This window comes from Numida meleagris, chromosome 2 (assembly GCF_002078875.1).
Source record: "Numida meleagris isolate 19003 breed g44 Domestic line chromosome 2, NumMel1.0, whole genome shotgun sequence".
Classification (NCBI taxonomy): domain Eukaryota; kingdom Metazoa; phylum Chordata; class Aves; order Galliformes; family Numididae; genus Numida; species Numida meleagris.
The window spans coordinates 143,549,224-143,574,786 of NC_034410.1; the positions used below are offsets into that span (position 1 = coordinate 143,549,224).

The 25,563-nt window shown below is 37.9% G+C and overlaps 1 protein-coding gene across 3 annotated transcripts in view; it reads right to left on the reverse strand.

Annotated features, from left to right (window-relative positions):
- The window catches only part of TRAPPC9 (trafficking protein particle complex 9), a 472,762-nt gene that overhangs the window by 387,797 nt on the left and 59,402 nt on the right, over nt 1–25,563 (reverse strand). For all 3 annotated transcript variants that reach the window (XM_021387135.1, XM_021387133.1, XM_021387134.1), the window contains 4 exons: nt 24,409–24,535; nt 22,646–22,778; nt 17,489–17,652; nt 8,831–8,983 (listed from right to left, as the gene is read on the reverse strand). In XM_021387135.1, the coding sequence (XP_021242810.1) occupies nt 8,831–8,983; nt 17,489–17,652; nt 22,646–22,778; nt 24,409–24,535 (577 nt within the window). The remainder of the gene's footprint in view (nt 1–8,830; nt 8,984–17,488; nt 17,653–22,645; nt 22,779–24,408; nt 24,536–25,563) is intronic.

Here is a 25,563-nt window from a genome sequence, read left to right on the forward strand (position 1 = left end):
ACTTTGGTTTCAACTCATGGCACTATGATATTGCATACAATAGGGTCTGGAGCCGGGCCCTGTGTCATATTTCAAATGACACACACCCCTTCACAACCCTGATTATGCCAGGTGACTTTGCTGCCAAAGGACAAACACAACATTCTAGCAATCTTTTTAAATTTATTTTGCTTTTTCAGGCATGGGAGCAGGCAGCAAAGTTTGTTAGGTTTGATCCTTTGCAATGCATTCAACAGTCACCAGAAAACAGGGAAACGCATTCCATCAAAAGCACTGGTAAGCTGCTGAACTTGGTGATGATGGGTGAAAGAAGGTAACAGATAAATAAGCTCACCAGAAGTTTTCATTTACTTCACATTTATATTTTTTGAGTTGTCAAGCTGTAAATATACTTTATTTTCTTTCATTAAGTTTGGAGATTTAAAGATGCTACATCTTCCACATCCATGCTGACAATCAGCTCGAGTAGCCTTTCACTATAAAAAGAACAGTTGTCTTGCTACTTGGTCCAGAAATCAGAAAGATTCACATTGAACATCTCCATAGTAACAGCACATGACCAACACTTTTTCCATGGTAACTGCAAAAAAGCAGCTTGCTTTTCCAACATCACAGTCACTGCTGTCATAACAGAGCAAAATCTCTTCCCAGCATTTCCTACCTCCTCTCAAATGTTAAGTAAATTGTCAATTTAACTTCATTAGCCACTTTCCCAGTGCACTGCACACATGAATCCTGCACAGTCCCATAATTGAGCAAGGTAGAGTTTACTAAGGCAGTTCAACATATGCATTTACAAGCCAGTGGCCGAAGTCAAAGAAGGAGCTGCCACTAGGCAGCTTCCCTTCAGTTCAAATACACAGCCTTGTTGCAGTGCACTACTGCACAATGGCCACTGGCTTTGCCCAGATGACCAAAGTACATAAGCTTTTAAATAAATACATCATAATTACAGTAACTGCAAACTATACTGCAAGTGCACAGTGAGCACAGGCCAAGGAGGAGGCCCAGGGTAAGAGAGAAGCAGCAGAGGGACTCCAGAACTAAGGAGGTGGAGGGCAGGAGGGGCTCCAGGCTCACAGAGCCCACCTAGAGCATATCTTTACCCTGCAGCCTGGGGAGAGCCCACACCACAGCAGGGGGACAGCTGAGGTGGACTGAGCTCTGGCAGAGCTCAGAGATCAGTGACCAGCAGCGCAGAGCTGAGTTGGAGGCCTGTAGCTAGTGGTGATCCCCAGGAGTCTGTACTGGGTCCAGACTTGTTCAACATCTTCATCAGCAACCTAGATGAATGGATAGAGTCCACCCTCAGCAGTTTTGCTGACAATGGGTGGGAGGAGTGGCTGACATACCAGAAGGCTGTGCTGCCATTCTGTGAGACCTGGACAGAGTGGAGAGTTGGGCAGGGCGGAACCTGATAAGATTCAACAAGGGCAAACTTAGAATCCTACACCTGGAGAGGAAAAACCATATGCATCAGTGCAGCCTAGGGACTGACTTGCTGGAGAGGAGCTGTGAGAAGAAGGACCTGGGGGTCCTGACGGACAACAGGTCGGCCATGAGCCAGCAGTGTGCCCTTGTGGACAAGAAAGCCAGAGGTATCCTGGGGTGCATTAAAAAGAGCGTGGCCATCAAGTCGAGGGAGGAGATAATCCCCCTCTACTCTGCCCTGCGGAGGCCACATCTGGAGCACTGTGTCCAGTTCTGGGCTCACTAGTTCAACAAAGGCCTGGAGCATCTCCCATATGAGGGAAGGCTGAGACCTGAGACTATTCAGCCTGGAGAAAACTGAGAGGGGATCTTATCAACACTTATAAATATCAGATGGGTGGGAGACAAGTGAATGGGGCCAGGCTCCTTTCAGTGGTGTCCAGCAATAGGACAAGGGGCAATGGGCACAAACTGGAAGTTCCATTTGAACACAAAGAGAAAATTGTTTGAGCATGACTGAGCACTGGAACAAGTAGTCCAGAGAGGTTGTGGAGTTTCCTTCCCTGGAGATATTCAAAACCCACCTGGTGACTTCCCTATGGAACCTACTCTAGGGAACTACCTTTAGCAGGAGGTTGGACCTCTCCAGATGTCCATTCCAACCCGAGTGATACTGAGATTTCTTGAAGGAGCTGCAGCCGTGGGGAGCCTTGCAGAAGCAGAGTGTTCCCAAAGGGCTACAGCCCAGGACAGGGCCCCACTGGAGCAGGGCAGCATGAGGATGAGGGAGCAGACGAGAGGGGCTGTGATGGGCTGAGCACAACACTCATCCCATCCTCTGCACCACACAGGAAGAGGGACAGGGGTGAAACTGAGCCCTGGGAACTGTTTTAATTTTTTGTTCTCAGCAACCAAGTCTATTTTAATTAACAAATTAAATTAGTTTTCCTGAGGTTGACTCCGTTTTGCCCATGACAGCAATTGTTAACTGATTTCTCAATCTTTATCTTAATCCATATGCTTTTTCATCTTATTTTTGTCCCCCATCCTGTTGAGGGAGAGTGAGCAAGCAGCTGGGTGGAGGCTTGGCCCTCATCCAAAGTTAACCTACCAGAGATTAAAAACAATAAAAATACTGTAGTAACATCTTTATATGTGAGTACTTTAGCAGTATGAAATTATAACCCAAGAGATTTATCCGAATTTTTGTATGGAAGTTGAACATAGAACATGAAAACTAAATGTCCTCTCAACCAAGATATTTATTTGCTTCATTCATCTGATAGACAGGCAAGTGTGACAAATTTTGGAGTAAAAAGCCTCTTGATAGGCAATCGCTCTTAAGAATATTGTAAAAGTTTCAAAATACTTTTAGCACAAAGAAAAAGTACTAACTAGTTCATGACAGGAGACAGAGAATGCCTGCCAAACACAAATACACTTTTTTTTTCTTAGAAAAATAACAAGTGATCTTGCATTCTGTTGGAAGTGAAAAGTCTGCAGAATTCTAGGAACTTGCTGTCTCCAGATAGAGCAACAATGTCCTGCTCTCAGCTGGAATAGTTAATTTTCTTCAGTGTAGCTCCAGTGGTGTTATGTTTTGGATTTATTATGAAAATAAGTGTTGATATTACACCAATGATTCAGCCGTTGCAGAGCAGTGCCTACATTACATCAAGGACTTTGGGATTTCTCACACTAGCGTGCTAGCAAGGAGCTAGAAGTATACAAGGAGGTAGGAGGGGATACAAACAGGATAGGTAATCCAAACTGTCCAAAGGGATCTCTCATACCACATGGCATCATGCTCAGCAATAGTAACTGAGTGGGGCTAACAGTGTCCTTGCTTGCCTATAGTGTGTAAACCACAACAGACAAATAGGAAAATGATACAAGAGCAGACTGAGTCAGAGATCAGAGTACTGTGCAATATTAACTGCCTCACTCTTCATGCTACAGATGGGTAAGAAGATGCAGTTCCTTCCCTCTCTTAAACACTACGTACAGGACACCCCAGGTAGCAGTACTCCAGGCGATGCTACTAGGAATGCATTAACTCACCAGCTCCAAGGGCCAGAGCACAGACAGCACATAGCAGAGTGAGCACTCCACTGAGACTCCATTACAGCTGGTAAGAATAAAAGTAATAATCGAGAACAGGAAATGCAGTATAAGGTTAACTTCTTGAGGTTGCTCAATTAACTGAACTAGCACTGGAAAACTGAACTCATAGTAAGAGCGTAAGTGAAACGTAAGGAAAATCATAAAGTTTAGAGAGTATTTTTTGCACGCTACACTAGATGCTAAAGTAAAGAATCTCAGCAAAGAAACAGCACAACAGGAAACTTAACAGGATGATGGATCAGTTAGCCTGCATGTTCTACTAAGAAATTTATTACTGCTTGCCTCATGTCTGTCTTACCTATTTTCTCTGTAAAGACTTGGGGTCTAAAATACCTCTTACTGGATGTTTATGTAGCAGCTCGTACCACTGACACTGGCTGAAGTCCTGCAGCATTTACATACTGTTAAGCATTAAAAAAAAAAATCTGTAAGTCAAATTAGGAGACAAGATAGATGGATTCAAAGGCAATTGAAAAAGGCAGCTTGTCTTCTGTAGACACTAAAGCTGGAATTAAAAAAAAGATATCCGTAAGAAAAATTCTCAGAAAATTAACAATTTTTAAAATAACATGGTGAAGTATTTATGAAGGACAGAAGCTTTCATCATTAAAGACTCATTTACTCTGATTAGAAGTGCAACTAAAGTGAAAATTGACATCAAAGTTGAGACCAAAAAAAAGTTAGAAATGAAATACCGAGAAAAACATTCTGACAGATTAAATGAAATAAAGACAACCAAAAGTAGTAACATCCATGAGATAGTACCAAAATATCTCTTAGGACTTCCAACATCGTCATCAATAAAATGAATACCCTAATAGAATTATCAAGACTACTTGATTTTCAGACCTAACAAGACTGCATTTTAGCTCAAAACCAAGTATCTTTCTAACAAACAAAGGAAAGCTACATAACAGTAAGAACATTAAGTAAATAAAATCTAGCTATGAAATTGAAGTATCTCATTTAAGCAGAAAAGCAACAAAGCAATTCTGAAACAGATGTACAATGGTCTTGTATACTAATATTAAAAATACATTCAAGATCACCGCTTCTAGAAACACACTATTATTTCTCTGCAACCTTTTCCCCCCCAGAGAAGAGAGACCTCAGGCATAGTTTTGCTCCTCTTAGCATGCAATTAGTTAGTTCCTTTGATGAGTTTATGTATTTAAATAGTCTTGCATCTGTCTTTAGATCCCCTATGCACAGAATGAACAAATGCTAACATTTCTGCATAATGAAGTATTTGTGGCTGTTTAATTTACTTAGCAAAACATTATCCTCATTTAACAGAAGCTTTTTTCAAAGACTCTTTCCCACTAACAAGTTACCAATTATAAAACAATCCAAAAGAGCAGCTATTGTTCTTGTCCTGTTTAACATCAGGGAAAAAGTAGATTTCAGAAATTAAGCTAAAAAGACTTAGAAGAAGAACTAATTATATTCACAAAGTGAGCATCCTGTTGAAATCCTTCATCTAGCAGCAGGGAGACACCTTACTGCAGAGGCTCCTTAAGCCAGGCTGTACCAAGCAATACAGTGCTTCCTCCTGTCTTACAGAGTACAATCAACCTTAGAATTGCATTAAAAACTGGATTTCCTGACCACAGAGCCAAGAACACACATAGAAGGAACTCTAACCACCCAGCTCAGGGATGGGAGATACTAAATGTTCAGAGAACCCCTAGATCTTTGGCAACTACCTTCAAACATAAGCTTGGATTTCCTAATTTTATGTAATAAAAAGAGTCCTAAAAACATCTGCCCAGCTGTTTCAACTGTTTGCAAAGTAATTATTTCTAAAGATAGGAAGGCAAGGCAATGCAGACTGTGACAGAAGCACTCAATGACAGGCTTTAATGGGACACACATACTTCTGCGATACTGTCTGGTGTGTTATTAGGCTGTACTCACATAAACCCAAGACTCAGAGAGGAAGCCTATACAACATAGAGAATGGCATGTTCCTGGCATAACAGCTAGGATCTTATGAAGCTCAGTGACTGGGCACTACAATGTCAAATGAAATTCAGTACACATAAGGTTAGGTATTTTTTTCCCATTTATATGTGAAAAAAAGAGACTCTCGGCATATCATTAGTGTTCAGAAGCAAGATCATAGAGCTGCAGCTCATAGATTCATGAACCTACCAACCAATGTTGAGCAACAGTCAGAAAAAAGTAAATAAACGGTGCATGATTGTAAGGCAAGAAATAGAAAACAATGGGGAGCATTGTTTGGTCTCTACGTAAGTACACAGATTGCCTTTCAAATAGTGTATATAGACTTCCTAAAGGATGCAGAACCAGAAGTGTTCAAAGGGGACAATAATGATGATAAACGTATGGCACTCTTCCCACAACAAGGTCGACACAGCCAAACAGAAATCTTCACATCGAGAAGGAGATCGCTGGGAAAATAACGCTGAGAGAACATGTAGCATCAGGAGTATTGATAAGATGTTTAGAAGACGTACTGCTACCAGCTTCTTGAAATACAAGGAAATACATAATATCAGAAGGATACCAGTAGGTTGAAAGCTGACAAAAATAATTTAGCTGTGCATCTTCTTCGCACAGTATAAGCAGGACTGGCAGAGAGTGCGAAGAATTTTATGAAGGAGAAACACACTGAAGATGCAAACAATGCCTAAAAACAGAGAAGCTGTATCAGATTCTGGAAGTTCCCGAGCGAACAACAGTTGGAACCCAAACACGTAAAGGAAAGTTGCATGTATGTTCATAATTTTCCCTATCTTCTCCCACAGGCATCTGCTCTTAGCCATTATCGCAGCCAGGATATTGGACTAGACGGCCATTGATCTGATCCTGTACAGCCACTCATGTGTTTTTGCTTCCTTTAATCTAGAAGAGCATCTAACATTTTTCTTCACCAGACAGTATACCATCAACACACAAGAATTAGATCAGTAATTTTGATTGATAACTTAGTTTACTTTCCAATTGGATAAGTGTATCATCAGAAACATCTGTAATTTGTCCTTTCTGTGCTGTGTTCTGATTATAAACAAAAGGAAGCAATTTCAGCAGCGAGTGAAAACAGATCAAAGTAACAGATGCACTGCTAAGGGCATTACTTTTAAAAGACACAAGTATTTTGATCATCACTGCAAATCTGGTCTTCAAAAGTAAAAAGTAACATAGCTACCATAAGATTAAAAGACATGTCATAATCACCATTGACTTTCTTAGCTCTCTATTGTCCTTCGTATGAAGACATTACCTGCCCCTTTAAAATGCATCGTATTCATAAAATTTCAAAGAAATACATAAAAATTACAGTAGCAAGTAAAAATATCAAGGTACATAGCATTTCTAGTAATACTTTTGAAGTACAGGTGGTACATGTCACCCAGACACTAATGGATCTTAATCCTTTATCATTACTGAAAAAGAAATGGTTAATAACCTCCAATCTTCAGTTGGACAACATCTCAGAGAAGCTGTAGACAGAAACAGCAAGGGAAAAACGCTGATCCACGATTTTCCCATACGTGGTCACAGAGATGTTAGATATAGGGTATTAAAATAAAAAAAAGAACACTGTTCCAGAGTTGTTTTAAGTCAGTAACAAGAAGAAAGCAAGTTAATTTCTTCTTCAGTGTATTTTTTTTTTTATGTTATTTCATCTAAAAAACTGCTAGGCATATGCAGCTTTGGATTGTGTTTGAAGGAAAAAAAGCAGAAACAATTTTTTTTTGAATGTTACAAAAATAAATCAACAGAACTGGCACTGAAGAGCATAACGTCTACCTTGACAATACTGACTTTCATAGTTTGGGTTGTTTTTTTTTTAAGTTATATTGATTACACAAGTTCCTTCTCATATCCATGACTCACATTTCTTTCCTATTAATGTCAACTAGTAGGATAATTCCAAACAAAACTGAAGCTTCTGAAGTTAAACTTACATTTTGAATCAAGTGGCCTACACAATTCCTATACAATGTAATGGACAAGGAATTGAATTACGAACTCATAAAAGCCCTTCTAAAATAAGCAAGCAATAAGTCACTGAAACTTTCACGGAGATATCATCCAAAAATTATAAATCATAAAATTTGTGCTGTATGGAATTACATTTCCTACAAAGGACATTTCTCTAAACCTCAGTTGCTCGATATCTGTGTTTTCATTGGAATTTCAGGGCGCCTTCCTTCTTCCTTCCATCAAAAATTTTTTAAAAGCCTTTGCATAGTTTAATATAAGTACATATAGTTTAATAATTAAGAAATGGAGTCCTGCAAAGTAAACCTCAGTGTAGCAACATTACATTTTGGTTTTTGGTTGTATTTTTTTGTTTAAGTGTTTTACACTAGTAAAGTTTAAAAACAAAGAGGTATTTAAAACTTACTCCTCATAAAACTTCTGTTTAAAAGCATTTGCAAGATAACTCAGAGAACTCAGCCCTTTTGGCTTTGAAGAAGCTATGCATGCCATTTTGTTGTAGTTTTTCTATGTTGAAAAATATTTGTAATGTAAATATTAATTACACAAATAATGCACACCTAGAAGAGAATACTGGGAAAGAGATGAAGTAATAATTACGATATGGTCTTCTTTAATATATACGAATATTATGTTTTATCAAGTTAATTCAATTAGTGTAAATATATCAGAGAACTGAAAAAATACAGAGTATAGCAATTACTCCAGTAAGACTGTGTTCATGATAAAGAGGAAATCCTCATTATGAGTATCTGGTACTTGTAATTCTGCATCATTCTAATACAAGCAAACATTGTTCTTTTCTGCTTCGAAAGAAGCTAGGAGTTTAAGCATAAGAAAACAAATATTTGAGGGATTACACCCTACATTCCAGTATGACACTTCTGGCAAAACTGCTGACAGCCACTACTAACAATTCTACAACCTTGTACAATGAAATAACCAACTTAATGTTAATTTCTCTCAAAAGCACAAGATGTTTACATGCTATTTTTCTTCATCTTCTTAAGTATACAAAGATACACATCAGAAACAATCTCTATCAAGAAAAAATTTTAAAAGATAGCAAGATGATATCTCATGACAAAGGTTGGTCAAGCTATCATGCACACAGCTGTCACAAAAATTCAGTCTTCAATCCATAAAATACACTGAAGAGCTGTTTTTGTATTACATTTTATAAACATTAGAACATGAAAACACATCACACATTGTATTTTAAAAAAGAATGGCACAAGAACTGGATAACTGCTTCTCTGCGGTTCATAGAATGCTGCTGAGGAAGAAGAAATTAAGAACTCACCATCATTGAGATCTTGCAGAAGATTTTCTTGGCACGAGAAGTCCAGCTTCACTTTAATGTTTACAACAAATGTTGCAATCTTCCCAGGTTTTAGAGGAAACTGGGAGAGCGTGTCTTCTAGCTTCCAACTCAGGAAGTCTCCATACAGCTTCTCTGTATTAAAATAAGCAAGTATTTTGTGAATATAATCACTGTGATAAGAGTATTTAATTTCATAACTGTTGTACGGAGCAGAAAATGATGAATCAGTTCATGTTTAAATTTTAAAATATTTAGAAGTAACGCAATGAATGTAACACTAGAAGACATCACAGATATTACAGAGACTAGCCTGAAAGCATATAGATCACAAAATTGAAAATATAGATGTAGGTGAATAATAGAAACAAATATATATATAGTGCAATAGGCAGCATTAAATATAAATTTTGAATACTCAAAAACATAGCCTGAAAAGTTCACGTAGCTCTGAATCTTATAGGATCCCAGCTAGAAATTGGCACATGAATGCAAAAAAACATTTCATCAAGATATTACACCAAAATAAATCAGTTACAATTCTGAAACACCTGTGACATCACTACACAGTTGGTTAACAAGCAGTACAGAAGACAATGAAGGCTACCAGCATTCAGGTATTTATAAAGAAAACAAAGCCCCTTCTCAAAACCAAGAAGCACAAAGTATGCAACATTCAGACATTTAGGACAGTGCCAGGTAGGAGTAGTTTGCTTAAAAGATATGGGTTAGTAAATGACTTATCATTGGTTCTCATGACATATAACAAGTCATTATTAGCTCCTCTGTCCTATGCCTGAAGCGCCAGAAGGCAATATAAGGAAAAGAACAAAAACATCATTTATTGCTCATATGCAATAGATTGAGATCCCTTAGCCAGTTATGCAGCCTCCTTAGTACTCCAGGAACATCAAATGATCCATCATGAAGCAAAGAAGAGCAGAGGTCAATTCCACTTCAGGAAGAAGGGTGAGTTGTGTTATTTCAAGCTCCAAGATGTGCCAAAAACTGAAGTCATGGATATTTCAGTGCCTTCAGCAAAAGCAAAAAAAGCAATTCATGGTTTTCTACGAAGTTTAGGTAAGGGAAAAGATTTTATTGGTTTTTTTGTTTGTATTTTTTGTTTGTTTGTTGTTTTTTTTTAGAATGACAGAAGAGGTTTCTGAGTACTGGAACAGTCTAACACAGTTGCTCTCAAAGTGACAGGTGGTGAGTTTTGTTTTTTCTTCTTATTGCAACCCATGAGTTCTCTCACCTTTGCCCTCGCAGTCCTCTCCCACATCCATGGCAGCAGGGGAGAGGAGGTGTGCAACTCAGTGGGAGTGAGCCCACCACATCACAAATCCATTAACATTTGCAAGATCATAAAAAGATAAGCACTGTCTGAAGGGTCTTTTAATATATAAACTTGACTGTTTGTCTGGGAGCATTTCAGAGATATTTACTAATTCATAGCAACACATATCACTGCAAAAAAATGCTGACAAATTCTTCTGAAGGCTCATTTAAACACAGTTCAAGCACTGCTTGCACAAGGACCAGAGAAAGTCACAGAGCTCATCTCTGCTCCCTACCAGCCTACTATATTTGCAAGCAAGTTAGTGTATTGGCACCTCAGAGCACCACAGTCATCATTCAAGACTCATCTTTGAGAAAACAGGGTGGGAAGAGTGTCTTAGCTACAGCCTAGAATTGAAGATCTAACAAGAAGAATAATTAGGATTCCAGTCAAAAGTTCATTAATTTACCCAGAAACATCTGCATCCAGAAAAACGAGTGAATATTTTTCCATTAACTTCTACCTAAATGACAAATGCTTTGCCTGAAATAATTGTCTTCATTCTTTCCGCATCAAATCAATATTCCAGACTTCTCTGTAAGACCAAAAATATGGTAAAAATAAAAAATCCTCCTAATAATTGTTTTCAGAAAGGCACCTCCATCTCATCTAATGATTTAGCTGTAACAATCTCATTGTTCCAATTTTCATCCATTTTCAAGAAATGACATTTTAAAAGCAGAGCAATCTCTATTCCCTGTTCCCAATAAGTAAAAACAATATGCTACAGGGATATTTTTCCTCAGAGTAAGCAAAGGAAAATGACATATCCCAAGCACTTCAGTGCATCTCCAGCTTAAAGAACAACTTGTTTCCAAAATGTATTTTCACTAAGCAGAAAATTTATTTGAAGATATTAAGGGTGAAAAGACTTTCTGAGTAAGAACAACCCCCGCAAGTATCATGGTACCCAACAAATACACTCTAATTTAATGGTTGTAATTACAAGACAAAGTCTGAACACTCAAGTTGAAAGTTAAACAGCAAAGAAAAATAAAGTTAAATATTAACCATTATTGGTTTATAATTCATTATTGTTTTCTTTACTTTGTTTAGTAGTCAATATTACAATTAATTATATCACGGCAGTGGGACTCAAACCTTTCTTATTTTGCGGTATGTCTGCATTCCGTTGTTTCCAGAGTCTAGAATTTGTGTTCAACAGCTGAAGTTTCAAGCAACTTCTAGTCAGGAGTGTAAATGAGAAACTTATTTTATTCTTTTACTGGAGACTAAATCACTAAAATCATACCAAATATCATACACTATCTTACCCACAATCTAATTTCAGGTTCAACTCTAACATCTTCACTTTTAAGATCCATAAAAACAATTCCACATTGGCACTTTGCATACAGAAGCAGAACTGCAAGTAACCACTGAGAGAATCATAATCTAAATTTTTTACCTTCTCATTATCATAAGGTCATACTGTTGTATAAAACAACACATACTGGGATTGTTACCATTTCAATCAAAACTATTTGCCTGTAACCAGTTCATAAAAACCGTAAAACGCCAACACACAGAGGCAGGCAGCTTCAAAATGCGATTAAGCAAGTTAAATTAATGAGCTACCTAAAGAGGACTATGCAGGGATGTACATCAGCTAAGGATACTGAGCAAGTACACTACAAACACAACCATGGCCAGACTTGCGAGCTGTCCCCACGTACAATCACCTCAGATGCTATGAATTCTTGAACCATCAGCCCTAATAGAGCATCTTATGCCTGTCTTACTTTTTGTGGCAGGATTGGGAGGATGGGGGATTAGGAGCACAGAACCCTATACTAACTGTAACGTTAAGCAGATACCCTTAAAATTGCAAATGTAACTTAAAGCATCAGAGAAACTGTATGTATGTGGAATAGTGTTCTGAGCTCTCAATCCCCAGGAAATAGATGTATTATAAAAAACACAGCAGGATAAAATGGTGGAGTTCAGCCTGGAGGACCACTGACTCTCTAACAACATTGCAGGCAAATTAATTAAAATACTTCGAAGAGAGAACGAAAAGGTTTAAAGGTAAGGACAAAAAGAAACAAAGTACAAGGAAAAAAAACAGCAGACTATGGCTGATAGTTAAATTCTAGGAAGATCACAGTCAAGACAACTACTGCTTCTCAAGCTGAGCTTCTGAGAGGAAATAGAAATGCAAGAGCATGAAAGGATGACCTCAGAATGCTCCATATCTCTGAATTCAAGAAACAAAAGTACACTGAATACAAGCATGACGAACACCTGAAAATAAAAGTGTGATATGTTTCAAGGCAACAAAACTCTTCAGACTTTTACAGTAATCTGCACCTCTACTTATTGATGCCCACGAGCTGAGCTATATATCCCCAGCAGAATACACAGGACCCCAAAGTAACTAGCAGTTCTAAATGCATAAGACATTGGCATTCATACACATCAACATCAAGAACATGTACTTCTACTAAAAATTGATGTTGTGAATTTACCAATGCAGAGTAACCACTAGCTATTTTGAAAATGTGGAACTGTAGACTGTGCACATTAGAATTACAAGGTTCAAAACACTAATGGTTCATGCACTCATAGGCAGCGAACCGATATTATTACTATATTTTCTTTCAGATTGAGGGAAACCAGCATCTTTCAAACTGAGGAGGTAATTACAGACTATTTGGGACTTAGACCTAGCAGACAGAAACAGACTTGCAGACCTTGCTATATTCTTACAATGTAAATGTATCTTGAAGAGCTTCTTCCAAGCCATTAACAAATATCCTTAAAAGATGACAAAACTTGCTCTAAAATCATGAACCATTTGACATTCTTCACATGAGTAGGAAAAAAAAAAGAGTTGTTAAGTATCTTAAAATGTCTTGAATAACTGTGTCAGCCAGTGTGGGCAGAAAAGGAAAGACTTGAGCTGAGAAATCGTGACAGCAAAACCACAGCGGACAGACTGGGGCTGGACTATCAGTGCTCATTGTTCTTCTCTGACAATACCTTCGGACTAGCTGGCAAAAAGCCTACCTGCATTCACAGCTCTCTGCAGACCAAAATCCAAAAAAATGTTGCAGTTTTGGTTGGGAAAAAGGTAAATTGATATTTATAGTTCTTAAAAATAGCGACCCGGTCCTCAGAGTAGATTTTTCTCATTTCTGATGTGGTGTAGTTAAACAGCTGAGACTGCAAGCAGATGCATTCAAAGACCGTGAAAAGAACAGAGTTAGACAGGTGAATTTATTTCCGTATGTTTAAGTTCCAGAGAGCAATCACTTTAGGAAAGATCAATGAGGATTGGTTGCTTCATCATCTAAGCTCATTTACAGCGTGCAGCTGGTGCTTACTACTACAGCCTACAAGTCTGGTAAGAAAGCCTGGCATGCTTCTCTCAGTGCTTCAAGCTTCAGAAACACATCAGGGTCACCTTTTCTCCTGCATTGACTAAACAGTTGAGTTACAAAAGCCTTCAGAGTGAACCCCTTAACTTTGGCATAACAATCCTCTGGCAAGAGCTGACTGAAGATAGAGGATGGAAAGTCATCCTTTTGCATGTCATCATTCTTAAAAAGTATTAGACCATCTGACATGGCAAGGGACAATGTGAAGTGACACAGCTGGCCTTGACAGCATACACGTGATGTCTGACTGGTAAACACAACTGATGTAACAAGACATTAAAAGACATGACAGACATGTTTACTGTGGTAGTACAGCTCCTCTTCTGATGTGCTTCAGGATCTGTTCCAGAACACAGGGGTGCTAAAGGACCCAAAAACCCTATGATAACCTTTAGGAACTGTAGAGGGTGAGGTGCAATTTCCTGTCATTTATCTGAGGGCTAGAATAGGAAAGCCAACGAGTTGCAGCTGAAACAAACAGAAGAGAGGAAATCAGAGGTAAGCAAGTTTGAAAATGTGATCTCCAGAGCTTCTCATTAAAAAGACACCACTGAAAACAATGCAGGAGAAGCAGGCATTCCCAAGAAAAATGACCAGCTACAGCGAACTTAAGAAAAAAAAGGTCAGGTCATTGCACTGGAACAGCTAATCCCAACCTTTACATCATACCAAAAAACAAGAAGAGTTGCTATTAACAGTACTCACCTTTGTTCTAGAAGTCATGGCCCCAGAAACAGAGGGATGTACTATGCAAGGATACAGACTGGGGAAAAATGAATGGAAACCTGTCTGTCAGAAAAGGACCTGGGGCTGCTGGTTGATAGACAGCTGAGCATGAGCTAGCACTGTGCCCAGGTGGCCAAGAAGGCCAAGGGCATCCTGGCCTGCATCAGAAATAGTGTGGCAGCAGCATTAGGGAAGGGACTACCCATTTGTAGATGGCACTGGTGAGACAGCACCCCAAACACTGCGTTCAGTTTTTGGCCCCTCAATGCAAGAATTACATTGAGTTGCTTAAGCATGCAGAGAAAAGCAACAAAACTGGTGAAGGAATGGGAAAACAAGACTTAAAAGAAGAAGCTGTGGGAATTGGGGTGTTGTAGTCTGGAGAAGAGAAGGCTGAGGAGAAACTTCATCATTTTCAAGAACTATCTGAAAGGAGATTGTAGCCAGCTGGGTATCAGCCTCATTTCCCCATTGACAAGTGACAGGACACAAGGAAACGGCCCCAAGTTGTGCCATGGGAGGTTAAGATTGGATATGATTGAGAATTTTTTTCCACAGAAGTGGGTGGCTAGACACTGGGACAGGCTGCCCAGAGAGGCAGTGGTGCTGCCCAACTCTGGAGGTTTTCAGGAGATCTGTGGCCTTTGTGCTTATGGACACGGTTTACTGATGAGACTTCATAGTCTAATACTGATCGTTGGAGTTTATGATCTTAAAGGTTTTTGCCAACCGAAATGATTCTTACAAATCTATGAAATGGCTAGACAGGCACACATGCAGCAGCTGTGAAAGATTTATGAGAAAACATCAGAAGCAAAAGAACAGAAGAAAACCAGGTGAAATCAAGAATGATTAGAGGCTCTGGGTCTTCGGCTGAAGTTATGCAACCACTTCTTAGAGGCTCCCAAGCCGACAGGCAAACAGCCATCACGGCAGATGAAGGTGCCTACCATCTTTAAAGGAGACCCTGAGTAACTTGAATTACAGCTATATTTCAGGTAAGAAATAGTAAAGAACATCCAAGAGACCACTTACTAATACACACTACAGATAGTTCATAAGTGCTCTTAACTACCTACATAACACCTTAATGTATAATAAATTAGGAGTTTGTATTGCTATTAAAGAAAGTTTAATGTAGTACCCACTTATTTCCATTCGTGCAGCATCACCGACCAGACTATGCTGCTGATATGACAAACCTTCAGTTCCCAGCTGATCACCTGGGACCCAGCATCTTGCACTGTGCAGTGGATCTATTGTTACGCTTTTGAATCAACTTACAATAATAACTAACACAAAACTGAAAGACAATCCATCAAAAAAGGCAAAGGTCTATCCTTTGCATGCAATCACAAGCTCTGCTTCCAAAATAAGGTTGGGTAAGATGATTTCCAGATGCTCCTGCCCAAGTGGACTTCTACAATTCATTCAGTCTGATTCTGTGATTCTCACAAGTCATATTTCTCAGTGCATGAGTTACATGACTGTATTTTCCAAAGCAAGCACACTCTCAGAACAGGTATCATTGTGTTCCTCTCAAAACTCATTTTGTTTTCTAAAATGTGGACTTCAGTCAGCATACTTACCAAAGTTACTTATCAGAAGTTTTCCTTTTTCTAATAAAGACAACTATCACCATGCTTAGTAATATGTAAGAGGCTGTCAAATACACAGAGAGTTCATTATAAAAAGTTACTATACAGAAAGAAAGTGAAGGATTAAGTGAAATTTAACTTTTACTGAACTCACAGTTTAATGCATCAACTTTTCTCTGACCGTTCTAACAGTGATATTACGAAGGTTTTAATGTTGTCATAGAATGGCCTGGGTTGAAAAGGACCTCAAAGATCATCTAGTTTCAACCCCCCTGCCGTGGGCCGGGTTGCCAACCACTAGACCAGGCTGCCCAGAGCCACAGTCAGCCTGGCCTTGAATGCCTCCAAGGAGGAGGCAGGAGTCTATTTTTCAAAGTTTTGAACTCTTTTAGCTACATAATGTTATATAGAAAGAGTCTGATCAACACATTTGATTAGGAGGCCCATGTACTCCTCCATTTAATACATTTCATTACATTCATTTCACCATTTAATACACACGCTGCATTTGGTCTTCCCATTACAAACACATAGCAAGAACCTTGCACAGCAGGAGCACCTTGAAATTACTGAAATAAAAACAGTAAACCATTTTACTTCAGCTTTTGAAATTATTCTTGGTAACAAGACTCTGACAGAAAATCTATTCTTAGATGATTGGCAACTCCTTGTCTCTCAAGCTGCAGAGAAGAGGATATGCTCTTGAAAAAAAGACACAAGCCTGAATACTGAAAAGAGAAAAAACCACCAGGTATCACATTGCATTTTAATCACCTGACACTGACAGAATAAAATCTACAATTAAATGAGATATTTCTATTGTATGTATAGATTATATTGCTTGTCATCTGCAGTTCTTCTGTTAATATCATTTTCTTAATGATGCCTCACAGAATCAATCAAAACTGATAGAACATCACAGGAAGGTGAGATTCACCTCTCAGACTACTTGTTAAATGTAAGCACGTATAGAGTACTTTAGGAGAAGTGAAAGCAGGAAATGTACTGTATATTTCTTTTGTATCTTCAATTCAATCTTTTAATTCAAAATAGCTTGTTTTATCTGTGCTGTGTTTTTCTAAAGTGTTTCATCCCACATTTTCCTATTGCTTACTGAGTAAGCTAGAAGTAGGCTTATTTATTTCCTTTCCTTCAAGTAGGAGAACGTTAGTTCTAATGGTAATTCATTTAATTAACTAATCATGGTACTTAAATATAAGGAGAAAGTAATTTAGACTCAACAATCTTGCTTTTTACCATTTCTTTTTTCCCCTCAGGATGTTTTTAGGTATATGGGTTTTGTTGTTGCTTTTTTGTTTGTTTGTTTTTGCTTTCCAAGGAACACTAAAATGAAATCTAGACTTCCAAAAAAGAGATGACCCCTTGACATCAGATGGTTTCACATTTTCCTTCATTTTCTTTCTGCATATTCTTACATTTTCACGTTTCTACAAAAAAAAAACTAAATGATTCCAGTTTTTTTTAACAGGGATTACGATATTTGCTTTAAACCAACCTATTATAAGTATACCATAACTGGTCCGGCTTTTATTTATGAATAAGATTATTATTCCTAATTTTGAAACAGCATACACACCCTTTGTGTTGACTGTTTTCGCTGTGACCTCTAGTGTCTCCAGCGGTTCTGTTCCAGTGTTTTCCAACTTAATGATCAGCTGTTGAGTCTCTCCATTGTAAAGCTGGACAGATACACTAGTGGAGATTTCATCTCCTGAAGAAGGCTGAAGTGTATGAGCAGACCTACAAAATGTAACAAACATGCAAACATTATTACAATAAGCATGCTAAAAGCTTGTCCAACTTACTACATTCCATTAGCGATCCTTTAAAGATTCAGAAAGCATGGCTCTGAAATCTTGAAGACATGACATCATTTTCCATTCTAATTTTAGCCACGTTATTTTTTTTTTTTACATTTCTTTTCAAACTGAAGACAAATGTTAGCATTATGCATAAACAACATAAAAATATGTCTTCCTGACTGAAAGACTTAAGAAAGGGAAGAGAACAAAAAAACAACTGCGGGTTATCAGAATGAGCAGACTTGAAAAAAGTGACATCCGATCTGCCAAGTATTTGAACACCAGGTCTGAGTACTAAAAAAAAGAAAAGAGGAAAACATGGGAGCAAGTTGAACACCAGTTAGAGCCATCTGCAGGATCCTGAAGTCCATGCTGCTTTCTGATCAGCCCATCAAAACTGCAAAAATTAGAATCAATTCAACCACTAGAAGAATCCTCAGATGAAATGAAACCTTAATACTTACAAAGGAGGATATTATTTTACATTGTTAAGTATTGACAGTACGTTGGTGAAGTTTGGGAATGCGCTAAATGAAGGTAGATGCATCTTAAAGGAACAGACAAGCAGCCGATCATCCAGAAACAGTTTTCTTAAGGGATCATAAATAGTACGAGAAGTATGAGGTAAAATATACCTAACAGTACAATATATATAAAAAAAATAATTTAGAGATTAAAGTAGTTTGTGCTAGAGAAAATGAATGGAAATACAACGTTTCAGAAATATCAGAATTTATTTGAGTATCAAGAATTTCATTTTGAAATAACAAATGTAGCAAACCAGTCAATTATTAAAACAGGAGATATTCACAGCGCTGTGACAACACGTGGAGAATGGAGAACTGAGCAGTAACCTTGAACTTTGCTAGGAAGAAGTAGTATGGGAGCTGACAGAGTGCAGCTGTACTGGACAGCAGAAGGCACAAACCTCATGGGAGTAGATTCTGGAAGAAATTCACTCTTCAAAATGTGAAATAGTGAATACAGATGAACTCTTTAGAACATGAATGAGGGAAGGAGGGTTACAGAAAGAGACAGATGGGCAGAGGTTCACTTTCTGACTGTACTCTTCATGCCAATACAAAGCAGTCAAAAGGGATCATGGATACAAGGGCAAAAGTCATTGAGACTAATGACCGATACATTTGTTGGTAAGCCCAGGTTCAGTAACTTCTTTTGGCAGGTATTTCTGCTATCCTTCCTTCATACCCTGTCTTTCCCTAGTACAAGCAGCCTCAACAAACAAACATCAGAGCAGATTATACCCTTTCAGAATGCATCTTTGACAACAAATAGTTAAACACATGTTTTGATCATTTGAACTTCACTGTTACACATATACTGCCACTGCAGCACTCTGAAGTCTGGGCACTTGGAGTGGCAACAGAGGAAAAAAGGTGCATTTTTTTAATTACTTTCTTCCTCTTCACGTACAGAGGAAAGTATTAAGGAGTTGCATGCATACTGACAAACCAAAATAACAGCTACTTTTGATTACTGCATAAATGTACATACTTGAATCCAAGCTAATTCATCCTTCACATCCTTTGCATAGCCTTTAGCACAGGTTTTACACACGTTCTTAAATCCAAGTATTGTAAACCCTCAACCAGATAGCATAGTTTGCCACTGCTAGTAAGAGGCCATCAGGTTTATTTTGAGCTTACAAGGCATCAGGACTGAAATGAACCCATCCTGACCATTCTGCAACAGTAGTTTGACTTCGTATAGCTTAGCCGTAATTTTTCTTCTGGCCATGTGGCTATGCCAAATTTACTTGAATTCTGTTACCTCTGCATGGCACAGCTATGGTCTTACTTAGACAGTAAGTGGTAGGCAATATGAAAGAGACATGATGTAGCAAAGTGGAGCAGTGGCATTAGATGAGTTGATGCAAATGTTTAGTACTGCAGATCCCACAGCTATGAACAATTTACTAACAGTCCGTTAACGAAATGAAGATCGGTACCTGGAGAAAATATATCCAGATGCAACAATGAAAACAAAGAAAAAGAGTCTAATAAGTGAAAAAAGCATCAAATAGAACTGTATGAAACTGAATGTTCCAGGGAGCTCAAATGAAGGAAGAACATAGTGAAAAAGTGTGTTAGCAACCAACAACATCAGCATGGGTTCCTCTCGGTGAATTTTTCCAGATGCTGACAACTCACTGTATCATCAGCTACAGACTGAAAATGCCGTCCTTCGGATCCAGAGGAGCAGTGGGAGCGTGAGAATAACACCAGGAAAACAGGTATAGGATAGGAGGTGCCATAACAATTTTAAAGGCACTGTTCTGTACACAGTATTCTATTCCTTTTTTTTTTCCCTTCCATAATAATACACACTTACAATGATTCCTTTATTAGACTGTTACGATGCAAACGCTAAGTTCTTGACTCTTTGCCCACAAACAATATTTTAAGCATAAGAATACCATGGAAGTGTTTCAGAACATTAAAAAGTAGTCACAATGCCAGGTACACTGGCCCACAGCTTCAAGAACTTCTAGATTCGGTGGAACTGACTGACACTCATTCAAGTTCATCCACATGATAAACTCTTGATAATTTTATTTATGAACTTCTCTTCCTCCCCATCAGTTTTCTTTTTTTAAGAAATTTTGCTACCTATAAGGCTTTACTTAGTAGTGCAGTATTTTTGTATAATATAAACATATTCAAAAACAGGTATATAAATACATAAATAGCTACTCAGTCATTCTCAATCCACAGGAAGATTAATTAAAGCTCCTGCTAAAATGAGCTTATTGAATTGATCAACCAACTATTAGATCACCCAGCACTGGAAGAGATGAAAGAGAGCTGCTTGTCTTTAAATGACCCTTCAAACAAACCTTGAAGTCATTCAAAAAGTACAGTATCAAGGTTATCTCAAACACTTCAAAAATAAATAAACTGGAGCTAACTTTTCTGAGTTTATCACCAACAAAAGCTATTGTGTGCAGTCAGAAAAAGACTTCCTTTCCAGAATACAGCTCAACATCAACTGTTGGTAGGACGGGTCTCAAAGCAAACATAAACATTAAATGTATTGGCAATATTTAAGAGGAAAAATTACTTCGATCTTATACTGCTAACTATAAATAAACGGTATTCTGTTATATCTTTACAATGCCTTTCTCCAGAGGACAAAGCAAAGTTGACAGGAGCTACCTAATACAATTTACTGACATTGTAAAGATTGAGAGAAGGACAAAGTGATGGCAGAGAGGGACCTCTCTGGCATGCTGCAAGGTAGCCAGAACCACGTCTGAATTCCTAGAATGTCACAAGAACTGACATTGAACACAGAAACCAAAGCATTTGAAGAAACTAAGAGAAAATTTAACACCAGTGAAAAAAGGAAATATACACCAACATACGAAGAAAATCTTGTTAATGTTTCACATTATCAGCAGAACACATACCCCAAAAGACTATGTATTATACTCCTTCAAGAATATTTGCAATTCCCTCTATATTTCAAACCACATTCTTTAATATATCCATAACTTTGGCTATCCAATATTAATTCTGACTACAGCTGTTCTGCTTATGAAGAAGCAAAATTTCTTCTGACAGGTTCTTAATGACACCAGGTAAAGCATTCACAGGTAGGCCAACTGTCATGTGAAGAAGAATGGAACTCACTCAACTGGTGAAGAGGCTCTCTGGCTACACAGCGTTCCTCCACAGAAAACAGCCTAGGCCCATAAGGTACTCTCCCTTCTGTGGCTGGACCTTATATGAGTCCAGGGTGGCTCAACCCTGGGTCCACCCCTTCTGGTTAGGCGGGGAACACAGGTGCAAGCAATTTGCCTACAATCCATAGGCCAGCCACACCCCTTCACCAGGTGCTCAATCACCAGTTCAAGCTGTGAGCTACCGGTTCCCCTACAACAGCTGAACCATATAGACTGCATATCTAGCAAATATTATATAAACAATTTATCAACATGCAACTCCACTACACTGTTTTGTTATTTTGTTGTTTTCATCATAGTATTACTTTCATATCTTTGCAATAAAATGTTATCAATGCAACGTATTCCACATTAGAAAAGTGGAAAAATCATGACCAAATTGATTCCATTGAGTTATTAAGTAAACTACACTGAAGAACACAACAAGAAGAGAAATCAGTTAGCAACAAAATGTTGTTTGCTGCTCTAAAGCTATAAGGAATCTTTAAAATTAAAAAAAAATCCACCACATTTTGCAAAATGGTTGATGGATGGCAAGACTCTGGTACAGTGATCAACATGCTACTTAATAGGTGAGTGCTCTAGCCAAAAGCTGAACTGAATCGATGTCTTACCACGTCTCCCTAAAGTTGTGAAGTTAGTCACATTCTTTACCCAAAAATAATGCTAAAAAAAAAAAAAAGGAAAAAAAAAAAAGAAAATCAACCACTGTTAGCCTACACAGAATTGTGATGTCATTGCCATGTTTGGTGAGTGTATAAAGAGATTATTTTTGTTAAATCTTCCTGCAACTCTTAAACATATTGTTTCTGCAGTATAGTATCTAGTTCAGTGCTTCCCCATAAAACAGAAATATAGCCATGCTGAAGCAAATCCAGAACAGGATTATCCAAACAATTAAGATGATAGAGCACATCTCATACAAGGAGAGATTCAAAGAGCTGCTTGTTTCACTCTGAAAAGAGGAGGCTAGGGGCAGATTTTTCCAAGTTTGCTCAGACAATGAGACAATGTCCTGAGTAACCTCATCTAACATTAAAGACACACTGCTTGTTAGAGCTCGTCCTCCTTTGAGCAACATCCTATACCAGATGATATCCCGAGGATCTCCTTCCAAACTACAATACTCTATGGGTTACCTCTTTACTGAAGACTTTATGAACATTTAAGAACACTAACACTTCAATATTACCAAATAAAATCCTCATTTTATTCAGTTTCTCACCTTGGAAGGGATGTACTAATCTGCAGCCTTGGCAAAGCTGGAATGACTTCAACAGTACAGCCGTTGGTCTTGACTCCTGGTAGATTGTCCAGAAGGCAATCACTGAAGACTCCAAAAACTGATGTATGGTAACCTGATTTTTTGTAAGAAAACAGAAATATGCTGCACATTCCTTTTGTTTTCTTAAAGATCTAATACACTAATGTTACCTGCCAGATCTTGCCACTGTTTCTGCTAATTAAAACACTACCTTCTCTACAAGAGAATCTTCTCAGGACACAAAATATTTTTTTAAAAAATTAAATGCCCTAGATAATATTGTTAAATAAATAATATATAAAAAACACACATCTCTGCCTTTGAATCTATGACAAGTTAAAAAAAATAAGAGTCCATAATTTTTACCGTGCATTATGACAAATTCTGCAAACCTTTACAAGTTCAACATAATAAATCATATTATAAAGACCAGCATTTCACATTACCTTATCACATTATCCACCAGTTGCACATAAACTTGTTACACTTCAATTAATGTTAAGACTCCCCTTCTTTTTCCAAAAAAATTTGACAGTAGATTCTCTAGAGTATCTTGAAGCTAATGGAACCCCAAGGTTTTTTTTCAAAAAAACTGAGTATGTATATATGCATACACTTGCCATGAAATATTACAACTTATACTCTAAAAGTTCAGTTTAGTAGTCAAGTATCTCAACAGCATTTCCTTGCCAAGCAATAGATACCAACCTGTATCTGAAGGAAAATATAGTCCATTGACATACAACAACCAAATACAGAAACCAACTCCTCTGTTTGCAATACATTTTTAGTATGTGAAACTAAAAGCGGACAACTACAGAACAAATGTTCCTGAATGCTTTGATGCTATTCTGTATTTACTGAAATAGTTTCTGAAGAAAAAAAAAAAAAAAACACCAAAAAAAAAAGAAAAATCATTTTATGAGCATTTTATGAGCAGGCAGAAAAGCATTTAGGAAAAACACGAGAACAAAGCTTCTTCAGGTTTAAATCCATCTTCTTTTGGTGTTGAACTTTATTAAAACAGTTCTTTTCCTGTTACTTTATATTCTGAGAGCATGTACCTAAAATTGTATGTTGTTAATATGGTTCAGTACTACTACATGCTGCATCCATCGTTTTCATATACATTGCCTTTTCTAGGAGTCTGCTCTGCCAGGTTTATAAAAAAAGTTCTTCAATTCTCTTCACTTACTACAACCACAATTCTATTTAGCCTTATTAATGTAATGACATCTTGACTTCATCAGACTACGCACATCAGTTACATTGTTTTTACACAGGCAATCTGCAAAAATTCCTGTAGTGTTACATGAAAACGGTTAATTAAGAAAAACGAGCTGAAAGATTATCTTCTGCATTCTCATGAAAAAGTTCAAGCCATTTTTCTCAGAAGCTTTCCAAATTAAAATATTAATAAGATGGAGTTTGAGTTCATTATCCTTTTCCTTTCTTACTGAAGATACTGTAATTATATGTTCATTGTTACCGTTACAACCAAATGATTTTTCAGCATCACAGTCTATAGTTTTAATGAAGACTAGCATATTAAATAGTTATATTTGAGGGTTAAAAAACCCTCAACTGATTTTTTTTTGTTTTGTTTTACATATTGAGGAGAATTCAGAGTGGCAAATATGTAAAGTACACCAATCTGAATTGTGCTATACCATCACTCGCAGACATACACAATACAGGAGAGAATGATAAAAGACATCCCTTACCATTGATAGTGATCTGTCCAGTGGTTTGAGGAACACCAACAAGAGTTACTGGATACAAACCAGATTCTGCAGGTAGAGAAAGGGCTGCAGGAAGAGATTCAAATTCTACTCCTGTTGTCAAGAGACCCTGAAAAAAGTTGTACAACACAGATAAATCCATTTACAATATACACTTAAATTTTAATCCCTTGCAATATATCATGCAAACTTTTATGGTTTATTCAAATTTCCTCATAGCAGTTGCTTTGGTTTAAAGTTCCAGTGACTTAAGCAGGCTTCTAGAATTACTGCAAGATTTGTATTCAATAGAGAAGCGTGTGTTTCAGGATGTGTCTGAGCTGAGAATGATATATGAAATACAAATAATTTATACCCAAAACACAGCAAAAAACCGCAAGTGATACAATCTGCAAGGCGTTTTTTTATAACCACATTTAATTGGACTTGTGACATAACATATATTTGCTTACGTTTTGGACAATGAAAATCAAACATCAATAGCAGTTCTTGCTTAGCTTTAATTAAAGTTCCTGGCCAGAAAAGATTTATTTATGGGGAAGAAACAAACTGAGTATTTACAGATAATAAAGTAAGCCTACTTTTTCTAACTAAGCTAAAAGTATTAGTTAGGAGTTGAATAAGGGATTTGCCTCACTATAAGTTGACCACCTATCAAGCCCAGATGCTTGTAGTTAGATTTTATGATTTCACAGAATCCAAGAATGGCTTGGGTTGGAAGGGACCCCAAGGATCATCAAGTTCCAACCCAAGGGACACCAGCCTCCAGATCTAATACTAGACCTGGTTGCCCAGGGCCCTATCCAACCTGGTCTTGAACACCTCCAGGGATGGGGCACCCACAGCCTCTCTGGGCAGCCTGTGCCAGCACCTCACCACTCTCTGTGAAGAACTGCCCCCTGACATCTAATCTAAACCTTCCTTCCTTGTGCTTTAAACCATTCCCCTTTGTCCTATCACTATCTACCTGAGTAAAAAGTTGATTCCCCTCCTGTTTATAATCCCCTTTTAAATACTGGAAGGCTGCACTGAAGTCTCCTCGCCACCTTCCCTTTTCCAGGCTGAACAATCCCAGCTCCCTCAGCCTGTCTTCACAGGAGAGGTGCTCCAGCCCTCTGATCATCTTTGTGGCCCTCC